This window comes from Pteropus alecto, unplaced genomic scaffold, assembly GCF_000325575.1.
Source record: "Pteropus alecto unplaced genomic scaffold, ASM32557v1 scaffold45, whole genome shotgun sequence".
NCBI classification, from domain to species: domain Eukaryota; kingdom Metazoa; phylum Chordata; class Mammalia; order Chiroptera; family Pteropodidae; genus Pteropus; species Pteropus alecto.
This window is the reverse complement of record NW_006442491.1, coordinates 14613344-14627486: the sequence shown is the minus strand read 5'-3', so window position 1 is coordinate 14627486 and position 14143 is coordinate 14613344. Positions and strand designations below refer to the sequence as shown.

The 14143-nt window shown below is 40.2% G+C and overlaps 1 protein-coding gene and 1 pseudogene across 1 annotated transcript in view; one reads left to right on the top strand and one right to left on the bottom strand.

The window, feature by feature from the left end:
* Positions 1-7182, top strand: part of SHLD1 (shieldin complex subunit 1) — a 66091-nt gene extending 58909 nt beyond the window's left edge. Inside the window, exons 3-4 of the mRNA XM_015597272.2 lie at positions 3605-6709; positions 6754-7182. Of these exons, the coding sequence (XP_015452758.1) occupies positions 3605-4044 (440 nt within the window). The 3' untranslated portion in view covers positions 4045-6709; positions 6754-7182. The remainder of the gene's footprint in view (positions 1-3604; positions 6710-6753) is intronic.
* Positions 7183-13449: 6267 nt separating this feature from the next.
* On the bottom strand, positions 13450-13568 carry LOC112471071 (annotated as a pseudogene).
* Positions 13569-14143: the final 575 nt, after the last annotated feature.

The following is a 14143-nucleotide window of genomic DNA, read 5'->3' as shown; positions in this document are numbered from 1 at the left end:
TCACTAAATGCAATTAGCACTTTCCAATCACTGACACAAAACCGTCCCCAGTCTCTCTCTAGAGTAGACATTACTGTACTCAGCTGAGCCCTACAAGTCCGGGCTATAGAAACAGGTAGAATAAGGTGGTGTTTGAACATAGCTGTGAAGATATACCACTGAGCGGGAATGGAATGAGTCATCAAAAATCCATTTTTCTGCCCACATGTAGGTGCATCAGGGAAAAAAAAAGAAGCAATTAGCTTTATTTGTTGGTGAAGAAACAGCGATGTCCAAAAGGCCACACCAGCCACATGATTAGAGAGATGGCTTTGTAGTTGGTAGAAAAGCAAATTTTAAAAGGAATTCAAAGACTGAAATGAACTGGAGGCGAGGTTCAAAAGAACTGACGGAGCGAATGACTCAATCCATGTTGTTACTGCGCTTCTAGAAAGGGGAAGGAGGGTTACTTTGAAGACAGTTGCAGTCTGCTTGACATTTGCACGCGAAGTAGTGGAAACACTATTTTTTTAGGTTCTTTTGGACACTGCATTTAGGACATTGAATTCCAAAAATTGAAATTAAATATAAAAATGAAATTCAGATGAAAATTAAAAATGCTGCAGATCAAAGTTATTGACTAGTTACGTAGTAAGTACATGCTATGCTACCTGGAGAGTTCTGTATAAATGGCTGTCTTGGGTGGGTAGTTTCAACAACTCTGCAGCTTTCCCAGTGTTACTGCCAACCATCTCTCTTCTCTCTTTTACTCTTCTCATTGACCCTTCTAAGCCCCTGTCTTCCTGCCTTATTACCCTAGTTCCAGATCATCTGTGGGGAAGAAGGTGGAAAGGGACACTCATCCTGCCATTGGAGGACCCCTCCTCTTCCCCTCTTGGCTCTTTAAGAGCAGTACAATTTGTTAGAAAGGTAATATTTGCCAACCCCTGGGCTAAGGTTTGTTTGTTTGTTTGTTTGTTTTAATATTAAAGCAGGCCACCAAAGGAAATTTTAACAGTTCTTCCTCCAAAAGTTTAATTTTTTCTTGAAACAATCTCAAACTCATAGAAAACGTGCAAGTACAATACAGGCAACTTTTTCTCCATTAATTATTTGAGAATAAGTTGCCAACCTGATGCCCACCACCCCTGATTTTCCCACAAACAAGGATATTCTCTTATACAACACCAATGCAATCATCAAGATCAGGATATTAACAGTTATACCATTACAACCATCTAATCCTCAGCCCCCATTCAGGTGGTCCCCAAAATAGTTTTTGTAGCACAAAGATCCTGTTGAAAATCATGTGTTGCCATGAGTTGTCATATCTCTTTAGTCTTCTTCAGTATGGAACAGTTACTCAGTCTTTCCTTTGTTTTCATGACCTTGGCATTTCTGAAGACTACAGGCCAGTCATTTTGTAGAATGTCCCTCAATTTGATTTTGTCTGACACTTCCTCATAGCTGGGCTCAGGTGATGCACCTTTGGCAGGACTACCAGAGAAGTGATGCTGGGTCTTCCCATTGCATCCAGTCAGGTGGCACATGATTCGCTGTTGTCCTATTACTGGTGGTGCTCACCTAGGTCGTTTGTTATTCTCATGATTTATTTTGATGCTCAAGTTTTTCCAGATTTGGCCACTAGGATCCCTTGTGAGCTGGCCTCTGTGCCCCGCCCTCTTTCCTGCTGGACACGCCCCTATCATTCTTGGAGCATTTTAGATGTTCCAGGCACATCTTGTGCTTTCCGAATCACCAGGCTTGTTGGGCTAATTGTGTGTTGGATTAATGAATGCTTGTCCTTCTGTGGGTCTGCATGTGTATCACAGAGTATGTGTCCAATTCTTTTGGGATGCTCTAATGCTTTAGATTATATACTTTGCTGTTTCCTATATTACCATAGAAATTCTAGAAGAGAGATTGTTTAGTAGAACTCTTGTTTTACGGATGAGAAAGCTGATGCTCAGAAAGGTGATATGGCTTGTTCAAGGTGACATCTAGCTGGTAGCAAAACTAGAGTCAAAACCCCAAATTTCAGCTCCTTTTCTAAAACTCCAGCCACTGCATCAAGCAACTTTCTTCATCATTAGCAAGTGCATGTATTTTTATTATAACTACTAATTGAGTTAGTGGAGGTGGGGAGTGGGTATGTGGAATTAAAACTAGTAATTTACTAAAGCTTATATTAGAGTGAAAAAAGGAAAATATACTGTTTTGATTTAAAGTATAAACGTTTAAAGCATAAAACTGGTGGCTGTATAAGGAATTCAGCAAGTTATAAATTAGTTATTTGTGTAAAATCTTTTCTAAAACACATGATAGGAAAGTTCTTTGTTTCAAAGGATCTTAGAGATTTCCATATTGAGAATTACAGTGCCCCGAAAGTACAGAAAGTTAGATCCAGAACTAGGATTTAGTTCCAATTCTGGTTTCTTATTGTCTACTATTAAATCACTTAGTTTACTTGTTACTCCTCCTTTAAAAAACACAAACGTTGTGATTTAAATTTAGAGATAAAGAGTCTATGGGATTATTGTAGGGGGTAGAAAAAAATGTCTGAACTCTCTGCATTAGGAGTCTTCATTGTGTTTGTGCAATGGATCCCTTTGACGTCTGGTGAAGCCCATTAACTCTTTATCAGAATAAAGTTTTAACAGCAAGGGAAAAATTGAAATGTACCTATTAAAATACTTCAAGAACAAATGTGTGATATTGTAATGAACATGTGTTTTTTGAGTTAATGTTTAAATAATAAGGTCTAGTGTCAGGACTAATAACTATGGTGATTTAAAAGTAGTGTGTCTTAGTATATTTGGGCTGCCATAACAAAATGCATAAACTGGGTGGCTTAAATAACAGATATTTATGTTCTCATAGTTCTGGAGGCCGGAAGTTCAGGCTGTCAGCATGGTCAGGTTCTGGCGAGGTCTCTTCCTGGCTTGCAGATAGCTGGCTTCTCTCTGTGTCCTCACATGGTCTTTCCTTGGTGTGTGTGCAGAGAGAGAGAGAGATCTTCCTCTTCTTATAAGGCCACCAATCCTATCAGTTAGGGCCCCACCCTTATGACCTTATTTAACCTTAACCCCCTAAAAGCCCCATCTCCAAATCAAGTCACATTAGGGATTAGAGTTTCAACATATGAATTTCAGAGGAACACAATTCAGTCCATAGCATAATGATAGGCATAAATAATATTTCAAAATATCTTCAACAAATTATAATGAGATATGAAAACAGCTGTGATCTATTGGTGAAAAATCACAGGTACTGCTGCTAATGGGTTTACTGCCTATATTCATCATGGAAGGAAATGCTTAATTTCAGGTAGAGATTAGTGAAAATAAAGATACGAACTTTCTTTCCCAGCCACCCTGAAACTTCTATACAAGGACCCCAGGTTAAGAACCCCTGAAACAGGCAAATAAAATGTTCTTGCTATGAGCAAATAAGTGGCATAACCCCAGGATGGTGGTAACAAATTCTGAAATCACTTGATTCTGTCCATTGCCCATTACCCAGGAGCCGTAAGTGTTGAACTGAAAAGAGACATCGTCTGCTCTTGGCTGGCTTTCTGGTATTTTTGAATATGTGTTTGAGTATCGGGATGTGTTTTGTCTTGCAGACACCAGTAACCTAAATACTGCACAAAATGATTCCTGGCACTCCGAGAATTTCTGGCTTAGCCCTTCTGTGAAAGGCCAACCAGAGACCAAGACAGAGGATGACGAACTTCGGAAATCCCTGGATAAATTCTATGAAATGTTTGGCCATCCACAACCAGCCTCTGGAAATCTACTCTCTGCATCTGTCTGCCAGTGCTTGTCTCAGAAAATCGATGAACTGAAGGGCCAGGAGAGCCAAAAGTACGTCCTTCGTAGTTTTCAAATGGCCCGGGTCATCTTCAACCGGGATGGATGCTCAGTCTTACAGAGGCATTCCAGGGACACCCACTTCTACCCACTAGAAAGAAGTGTGTCTTTGGATAATGAAACACCGACTCCAGGACTTTCCAAAGATATTATTAATTTCCTCTTGCAGCAGAACGTGATGAAAGACCAATAACTGGTGTCTGGTGGTGAGAGCAGGCCATATGGGGGTAGGCCTGTGACCAAGGCTGTTGGTGCCCCACTCAGATCCCCTCAGGTCTCTCTTGCCAGTTCTGTGTGCCCAGCCCCCAGCTAAGTGCTCTGCATCTGTGACCAAGTACTGGACAGGGTTCAGCCCATAGAGAGAGCCATCGGTGTCTGGGAATTTTATAGTCCCCATGGCCATACTCCCTCCCACCCCACTACCATTCTCTTTGGCCTGAGGCCAGTGGCTGACTGATTTGGGAGCCCAAAAGCCCAACTTCCTTACCTCAAGGAGAGACTTGCTCTCAGGTAGAGTTTATGCTCCAAAGTTCCTCTCCAGATCTCGCTGAGGCTGGGACTTCACACGAAGTCACACTCTTGCTCCCTCCCTCCCTTTCCCTGGCCTCCTCATCCCATTTCCTTACCGGTGTCCCCTAGGAACTTTTCCTTAATAAATCCCTCATGCCTGAATCCTTGACCCAGAATCCACTTCTAGGAGAACCCGACCTAAGAGAACGGACTTCCATCAGATGAGTTTTCGAAGGGAACAAAACTCTATGCTGAACCAAGAAATATACCAAGTTGTAAAACTGCCATGTGATCAAAAAACGTATGTCCCAGAATAATACAAAGATTTAAATATGATGCCAAAAAGTGCATCACATCTTAATCATATCCTTGCCTCTCTGACTGGATGTGGAAGGAACATTTGGACCATCTAAAATAACAACTAAAATTTACGAATTAAAAAAAAAAAAGAAAGTCTCCTGTTTCCACCAGATAGCAAATGTGAAAGGTGAGGAAAAAACAAACATGCTCCACCCACCAAAGTATGCACAAGCTCAGTTGCGATAAGCTAGATGGATGCCATGTGGCCCTGTTGGTTTGTGATGGAAGAGAAAAGAGAATGCTTTGCTCAAGTGAACTCATTCGCTCATTATTTTTGCCTTCTGTCGGCCTGCAGCCCGCACCTTTTGTCACCCTCTGAACAGTTGGCCCCTCACACCTGTCCTGTCCTGATTTCACCAAAAATATCTTTATCTATTTTTAAACATTTATTTTTCAGTTATAGTTAACATGTGATGTTATACCAGTTTCAAGTGTATAACATAGCAATTAGACATCTGTATAACTCACAAAGTAATCACCCCAATAATACTAGTACCCATCTGACACCATACATAGTTATTACAATATTATTGACTACATTTCTTGTGGCTTTAAATTGCCAGTGCAAACTTGCACTAGCATATGCTCTGTTCTGCAGCTGTGTCCTGAATCCCCATTTGTGACTCGGTTGGTAGAATGACATCACTGGCACCAAGCAACCCGAAACTGTCATTGGAAACCTCACACTAATCCCTACCTCAACAGTTCTCCAAATTACATTGATAGAAAGGGTTATGTCACTTGTTGGGGGGCAGACAGCAAGAGAAGCTGGCAACACTGTACAGTTAGATATGAAGAAACTTTAGTTGAAATTTAGTTGGCAGAAGACACCCTAAGCTTTCCAGAAATTGGAAATTGGGTTATGCAAATAGATCAGCTTAAATATGTACATTAAGAGTGAGTGTGCCCTCTCAAGCAGGTCTTTGGGGACTCTTGGATGGAGAGTGAAGCCTTTTAAAGGTCAGGAATTGCATATGAAGGCTTCCAGTTCTGGGAAGATCAGACATAAGAAACAGTTCCACATTGAAAGGCAGAGGCACCACTGGAAGGAGAGACAAGACCTAAATGGTAGGAAATAGTAAATGAATAGGCCTCTGAGAGATACTTGAGAAAACAAGCCTCCAGATTTTCATCTGAGAAGCAATCTTTCTCCATGGGCTGCTCCTATTCAACTGGCCCCCAAATAGTTGTGAAATATAGACTTATAATTGAAAATCTATAGGTTGAATTTTAAGGTCTGTAGCTTTATTGTTTTTTTAACGTGAAGCAAATTAATAAATGTCGTTGAAGAACGCTGTAGTTCTTAGTATTATTCCATCACCGACATATTGGAGATTAGTCTCCATGGCTACCAACAGAAGGAAGCCGGATTATTTTATACTGTTTTTAAAGGACAAAAGATACAAGCTAAATGAATCTCCATGCCAGAAAGCAGCAGCTTCTATTTGACAGTGAGATTTTAGTATCAGTGATTTTGTAATCTTTATTAACATCAGTGCTGTGGACACTAAGCCAGAGGCTAGACTCTGAAAGCAGAGAATTTAGAAGTCAAAAAGCCAGAATCACCTGAGGGTAAAAAGAAAAGAGTGTGGTGTGTGCTTGTTTGTATCTGAGTAAGTGCTTGTGACAGGTCAGTACGTGATATTTGATTCTCTGCAATCTCGCATCTTAATTTGATCTTTATGGGGTCAGGGTGGCATTCTGTTTACCTTTAATAAAGACTAAGAGGTAAGGATATTGAGGCTCCAGCCTTTGGCATTATTGTCTAATTTTGCCCTACAGATCTTTTCACTGACAAATTATCATCCTATGAAGGTTCTGACTGACTTGTGATATCCCCTGTGGCCCTTTTGGAGGTCTTGGGAGGATGGGTTTGCTTGCAGGAACATCAAAACTTCAAAGAAAACTGCTCCCAGTGTTTTAAGTTTGTGTAAATATTATTCACTTCATTAGTCTATTTTTTTTGCATGACCTACGTAAGGGCACAGGTAATAGATCTTATTACCAGTAATTAGCATATGTAAGGGCACAGGTAATAGATCTTATTACCAGTAATAAGATGATACAGTGATACCTTTAAAACTTTAAGGCTTACTTTTAAAACTTTTTGTTGGATTATAAGTGAACATTGCGATGATTTTCGCAAACTGAATCCACCTGTGCAATCATCATCCAGCTCAAGCAACAAATATGACCAGCCAGCCAAGGCAGCCCTCTTCTGAGTGGAGATTTTCATCTGGAGAACTGAAAAGAAGGGTTTTGCTCAGACCATTGTTTCTCAAATTGCTGGTAGTACACAAAGTAATTTTAGGTGCTGCATGGACAAATGATATTTATTCTCATTGTTTTCCATTTAGTTTAATATGTTAGAAAAATATAAGTACTATGTCTAATCTGTGCTTTTACAGATATTACATAGGATAAGTCTAATATAAATATTAAAAATTAAAAGTGAATTGAATAAGTGAAACCATTAAATTACTAATAGCGCAGATAGGTCACATAGATATGTCAAAAATTATGAAAGTGGTATACTGGGAAAGGACTGAAATTTGGAATACAATGGGATAGGTCATCTGTTCTACCTTGTAGTTTCCCACCCTCTCTCCCCTGGAATACAGAGGAACTTGCATCAGGTTATCACACATCTACCTTTGCCTCTCTTTACCTCGCAGCCATAGTGCACATTCTTTTAAAAAGCAAAACATACATGAATAGCCAGCAAATTTAAGAGTAGGGTCTAGCCTTATCAAATATGAAATGATTTTAATTCTACAGTAATTAAAGCAACAATAAAACAGAAGTAGACAAATCAAAAAAAAAAAGAATTCAGACCATAAATAGATATGAATGCATGTGGAAATTAAGCATATGATGAAGGTAGCATTTCAAATGCAGGGAAAAAAGGTGGAGTTTTAGCAAATGGTCTTAGAATAATTTGCTCCCCAGACTGGGGGAGGATAGTAAAAAAGCTAGACTCCTCGACAAACTTTCACTGCCATCACCTGCTCCAAGCTTTCATCTCCTGAAGGCCCTCCTCAAGATTCTCCCTGCTGCCAGCCTCTTCCGGATACCATCGCTACCATATTGGTCTTCCTAAATCCAGTCAGTGCTGGATCCCATGCCGTCCCCCACAGAAACCTCCCAAGCTTCTTAATACCAATAGGGTGAAGCACAAACTTAGGTCCATGTTATTTCAACCTGGGTGTTTTGCCTTTTCCTCAGTCCTTGAACCTTGGTCAACCTCCATGGTCTCCAAAACATTCTATCCCTCCTACAGCTCCCACGGCTCTACCCAACTACTCATTTAGGCTTTAATCCTACACAGCAGGACCATTCTCTAACTGCTAACATGTGTACATCTTCCTTCCCCCAGCAGACAGAAAGTTCCCAAAGGCCAGAGAGCTTATCTTACCCAGGCTAGGCACAGAACAGCGCTGGGTAAATATTGATCACGACACAAACTTGTTCTGCAGTCACATTTCCTATTCAGCCTCCTGGTGGATCCAGCTTGACAACTTCTTTCTCTTTCCTACAACTGAAACCATATAATTTTAAACCAGGAGCAAGGGGTAGGAGTGGGAGGTGGGTTTGTACCTTCTGCGAAACATCATGGCAAAAGGAAGAGTCCAGTTGTAGGCGTCAGAGGCAACAACGCTGCTATTAACAGTTGGGATGTTCAGTGAGGCTCATATAACTCCTCCGGGCCTCATTTCCGTCTGCAAAATGAGGATATTAGCAAAGCTCCAAGTTCCCCCTCAGGCTCAAACATTCTGTGCAAATCTCTATGAGGGTGGATTCAGGAAACTGATTTTCAAATTGATTGAGCTGTGTGGCATTATTGCATAGAGAATTAAACTACTCTTCATCACAATTCATTTCCTGAGTTTAGCCTATCAGCCAGTATTTATTAAGCACCATTTACTCTGCAGTACCCTGGATTAAGTACTGTGGAGACACAAAGTGGTATCTCGCAGGATCCTTGGCCTCAAGGAGTTTATTACATAATCAGAATTTATTATATAATAAAAGCTCACCAAGCTCCAGCAAATTACTTTGTTTACCTAAAACTTCTGTAAAGTTTACTTGAACCATTACATATGCTCCCTATGTAGACTAGTTATCCTGTGTGTCATTTCTATGTTATTTTATTTGAAATGCATGTATATTATATAAATACTGTATGTTTAGATATAAATATATGAATTGAAAATGTATATGTTTAAAATATCTTCATTTACAGGCCGAGTTTAAAAAAAACTTTTTTAATACACCAAATGATGCAGATTTTCAAACTTTACAAAAGTAGAGACAATTGTGCTATGTTCTCATCATCTAGCTGCAATAGCCATTGGCTTTCTGCCATTCTTTTTTATCATCCTCCTCCTTCCTTTTTGTGTGCTAAATCATTGCTGCTTAAGCTATCAGTGATGAAGGAAACTTTTTGATTTCTAACCTGTTATAGACCAATGCCAGCACACAGCTCGTGCCGTGCCACACACAACTCACCGTGCAAATGCAATGACACCCAGGGAATGAATTTAAAATATATGTAGGATTTGCTCTGAAATACATCAACAAATAAGATTGAGTGATGGATAGATAGACGGTGGATAGGTGGATAGACAAGAAATAAGCAAGTACAGTAAATGTTAATGGTAAAATCTAAGTGGTAGGTATACAGGTCTTATTTGTACATTTTTATCATGTTTTCTGCATGTTTGAAGTTTTTTATAATAAAATGTTGGGAAAATATGTGCGGGATATGTATTAAGTGTATTAAATATCTACCCATATACATTTATTTATAATTTGGAGTTTCAAATTTCCTGAAGGCAATCTATTTTTTCCATTGAAAACATACTTGAATTGTGAAAAGTAACTTTACTGATTCCTAAGTGGTAGAACTAATTAAACAATCAACACATCATAATGAAAACTTCTAAATTGCTCTAGGAGATATGAATATATAGGCTTGGTCTATACCTTCAAAGAAATTCAAGTTGGGAAAATTATTTCCATATTGATCTATCTAGATATCTATTACATCACCTATACCTAATCTATATCATCAGTATCATTAACACCTACATTTTCTGCCCAGATTATAAATTCATGTACATTATCCATATCATCTATATTATCTATATCAACTATATCATCTACATCTATGTTTAAAGCTATAGCATTTATATCTACTCTTACATTATCATCTACATTTATATTTAGATTTATTTTACCTACATCTATGTTTACACCCATATTATCTACAGAAAGGGTTCCCAAGCCCCAGGTCTTGGACCGGCACCTTTTCCGTGGCCTGTTAGGAACCAGGCTGCACAGCAAGAGGTGAGTGGTGGGCAGGTAAGCGAAGCTTCATCTGTATTTGCAGCCGCTCCCCAGCGCTAGTGTCACTGCCTCAGCTCCACCTCAGATCATCAGGCGTGAGATTCTCATAGGAGCACTGGTCTCTGATGCCAAAAAGGTTGGGGATTGCTAACACAGCTACTTTTCCCTGTTCATCATCTGCATCATTTATGCCTACACTTCTATCTACATCAGTATCTACATCGTCTACATCAGTGGTTCTCAACCAGGCCAACTTTCCATCCAAGGAACATTAGCAATATCCAGAAACATTTTTGATTGTCACACTTGGGGGTGGGGGAGAGAGTGCCCCTGGCATCTAGGACAATGCACGGGACAGCCCCTGACAACAAAGAATTATCCAACCCCAAATATCAATACTGTAAGATTGAGAAATTCTAATCTACATCATCTACATCCATGTTTACAGCTACACCATGCACATCTGCATCTATATTGACATATACTCTACCTACATCTGTATTTAGATTTACATCATCTACTTGTGCATGTACATCTATGTACTGGCAGCCACATCTACATCAACCACGTCATCTACTTCAACATCTCCATCATCTACATCATCATCTACATCTATGTGATCCATATCTTTGACATCTACATCTAACTTTATATCTAATGGCATCACAGAGCATGTTTGTTACATCAGAAAGAATGGTCCATTCTTTAACCTAAACTTAAAGTTTAATTTTAGTTCTCCCCTCCTCTGGCCATCACAATTCTGATCTTCCAATTTCAGTGCGTGTGTGTGTGTGTGTGTGTGTGTGTGTGTGTGTGTGTGTGTGTGAGATGGGAGAAGTCCCCATACCACCAAGCACTTCTCGGACACCAGGGTATACTATAATTCAACTCAATTCTGACACTATTTACCTGGAGATAGCATCAGATTCCACAGATTGAGAGCTCAGTCCCACAAGACTGCCCTCCACTTCAGAAGCCAATCACAAGTCTAGGTTGTTACCTGTGCTTCAGACTGACTGGCTATAAATCAAATGTTTCCACAACCCCCATCGTGGGTTTGATTAATTTGCTAGAGCAGCTCACAGAACTCAGGAAACCAGTTTACTCACTAGATTACTGACTTATTACAAAGGATATTAAAGGATATGACTCAACAGCCAGATGAAGAGATACATAAGCGAGGTCCCAAACAAAGGAGCTTCTGTCTTCATAGAGCTTGGGACCCAGCACAGTGGCATATGGAAACATTCTTGTTCACCAACAAAGAAGCTCTCCAAACCCCTTCCTTTTGGTTTTTTATGGAGGCCTCATTACATAGGCATGATTGATTAAATCATTGGTGGTTGGTGATCAATTCAACCTCCAGCCCCTCTCACCTCCTGGGAGGTCAGCGGAGTGGAACTGAAAGTTCTAATTTTCCAGTCACATACCAGCCCCCCATCCTTACATGCTTTCTAATAGTCACCTCCTTAACATAAACTCAGGTGTGATTGAAAGGGGTTTGTTGTGAATATCAAGACACCTGTATCACTCTTACCTAGGAAATTCCAAGGATTTTAGGAGCTCTATGCCAAAAACAGGGACAAAGACTAAAAATGTATTTATTATAAATCACAATGTCGCAGACCACATACAAACGAGTTTGTTACATCTGAATGAGTGGTCCATTTAATCTAAAATTAAAATTTAATTTTAATCCTCCCTTCTGGCCACATACAAAAATATGAATAGAACATTGGTTGACCATTGATCACACTCATTAAAGTTTAAGAAGTGTGAGTTCTTTACTGGCTTTGTCCCGACTTCAAAGGACATGGATTGAAGTGAGAAGTTAAACAAGTGCCTGATGAATTTCATTCATGCCCTACCTTTGCTCGCCAGCCTCCAAGAACCAGAGGGCATCTAGTGCAGACACAATTATTTCTAATACAGTATAAAGAATAATTTCTCAAAAGAGCAATCACTGCACTTTGAGAACTTGGTATGGTTTGATCACATCTTGTTCCATTGGAACTGGTCTGGGCTGGAAAACATGTAGTTGGAACATGGGTAACTACAGATGCTGCTATTTTGCCCTAGTTTCTTTGGGACCTAGAGTAGTTAAAAGACCTCTGAATCCACACAAAAAAATTGTAGCTCAGGTTGCCACATTTGTTTAAGCCTCCTTAGGCTTACCAGCTGGCTTGTCAGCCAAGACAAAAGCACAATGATGGTTCTAGATAAAATTGAGAACATTGGAGATAAGAAAAAACAAGAGCAAATCTCTGTAATTTCTTTAGCCTATGACAGTTACTAAATAACTTTCGTTTCCCTGTAGAAACCTGCGCCTTTCGGAGACCATTATTTTTCCTCCAGGAACAAGGTTAGCCGTAGGCAAAGTTTCAAAACAGACTCTCACTCACCTTTTTATATTCTGACTCATTGTAGTGTCTCTAAATTCTCAAAAAAAAGATGAATCTTTAGGACTTGGAAGTGAAACATCAGAAGTTATTTACTCATTAGTCTGGATTTATTAAAACATTTTAATAAATAAGAAATACACAGCTTAGTAGTATTTATAAAGAACTGAAGCCTAGGAGAGAGGGAAAAAATGGCGTAAATGATAGAGGCTCTGTTCATCCCTCTGGCAACCAAATCAAAATTGTGACGAAAACAAGGAGTAGCAGCAAGGAACAATAGCGTGGGATCTAGAGGAACAAGCCATATAACTAGGGAGAAGTCCAAGAAAGTACCCTGCAATGGCAGAAGGTAGGACAGGGCGAGGACGTGGGGCTCTCCATTCTTAAGAGGCTGAGTGAGACGGAGGCTGCGGTAGCAGCAGCGGCAGAAGCCTCTTAAAGGGGCTGCATCTGCAAGCGGATTTTCACGGTTATAGACATGCTCGTTCTGAGCACCAGTGCTGATTTGGCTGCGTGTAGGAGGCACCAGGGACTTACAGGGAGACATTGTTAGAGTGAGGGTAAGGTGACATTCTCTCTGTGCAGAAGTGCCGGTGTTATACATTGTTCTCTGTTGAGCCCTACCCACCCCCAGTGCACGGACACAGTACCGCCATAGCTGTGATGTGACATCATCAAACTAGATAACAGAGGTCGCTCTGCCCAGAGCCCAGAGGATTCCCTGAAACCCTGCCTCCCCCAACTCACGGCTCCACCCAAGCCACATCTTGGTATATCCTCAGGGAGTCAGGTGCTCCTTACTGAGCAGAGCCTAGACTCATACTGGAGGCAACTGGCCTTGGTTTCTGTGTGGCCTTTTGAAGCAATTGTAAGCACAGCATCTGTGGATTGCTTGCCGAATCTTATTATTTATTTATTTTTAGGTGAGGCAACCCTTGGTCGACCTCACAGATTGCAATCCTTTATTTTTTTATTTTTTATGCCTACAGCACCTGGTCTTCCTAGGTGGTCTCCCATCCAACTACTAACCAGGCCCGACCCTGCTTAGCTTCCAAGATCAGACGGGATCGGGCTTGTTCAGGGTAGTATGGCTGTTGCTTGCTGAATCTTAACAGGTGGTCCCAGAGGGGTAGAGGCTTGTGCTAAGTTTGGCCTGCAGCTGAACCCCTCTCAGGACTGTGCCACTGGACACCTACTTCACAAATCCACACTAATAAGACTGGGAGACTTAGGAGCTTTGCTTATTACATAGAAACAGACATGGAAAGGCAGCCAAAATGGGAAGACAAAGAAGCAGAAACCATATGAGAGAACAGAACAGAGATCCAGATATAATGGAGTCAAGTAATCTAACAGATGCAGAGTTCAAAACTCTGGTTATAAAGATGCTCAATGAATTTATGGGAAGTGTAGATGAATTCAGTGAGAATTTCAAAAAAGAGATTTAAAAAAATGGAAATGGAAATTATAAAAGGGAATCTGTAAGAAATGAAGAATACATTATCCGAGATGAAAAGTATATTACAAGGTATAAATAGAGTGGATAAAGAAGAGGAGCAAACCACCGATATAGAAAATGAGGAAGCCAAGGACCCAATCAGTACAGCAAGGAAAAAGAAGCCAAGACTATAATAATAATTTAAGGAACCTATGGGGCACAATTAAATGTAAACA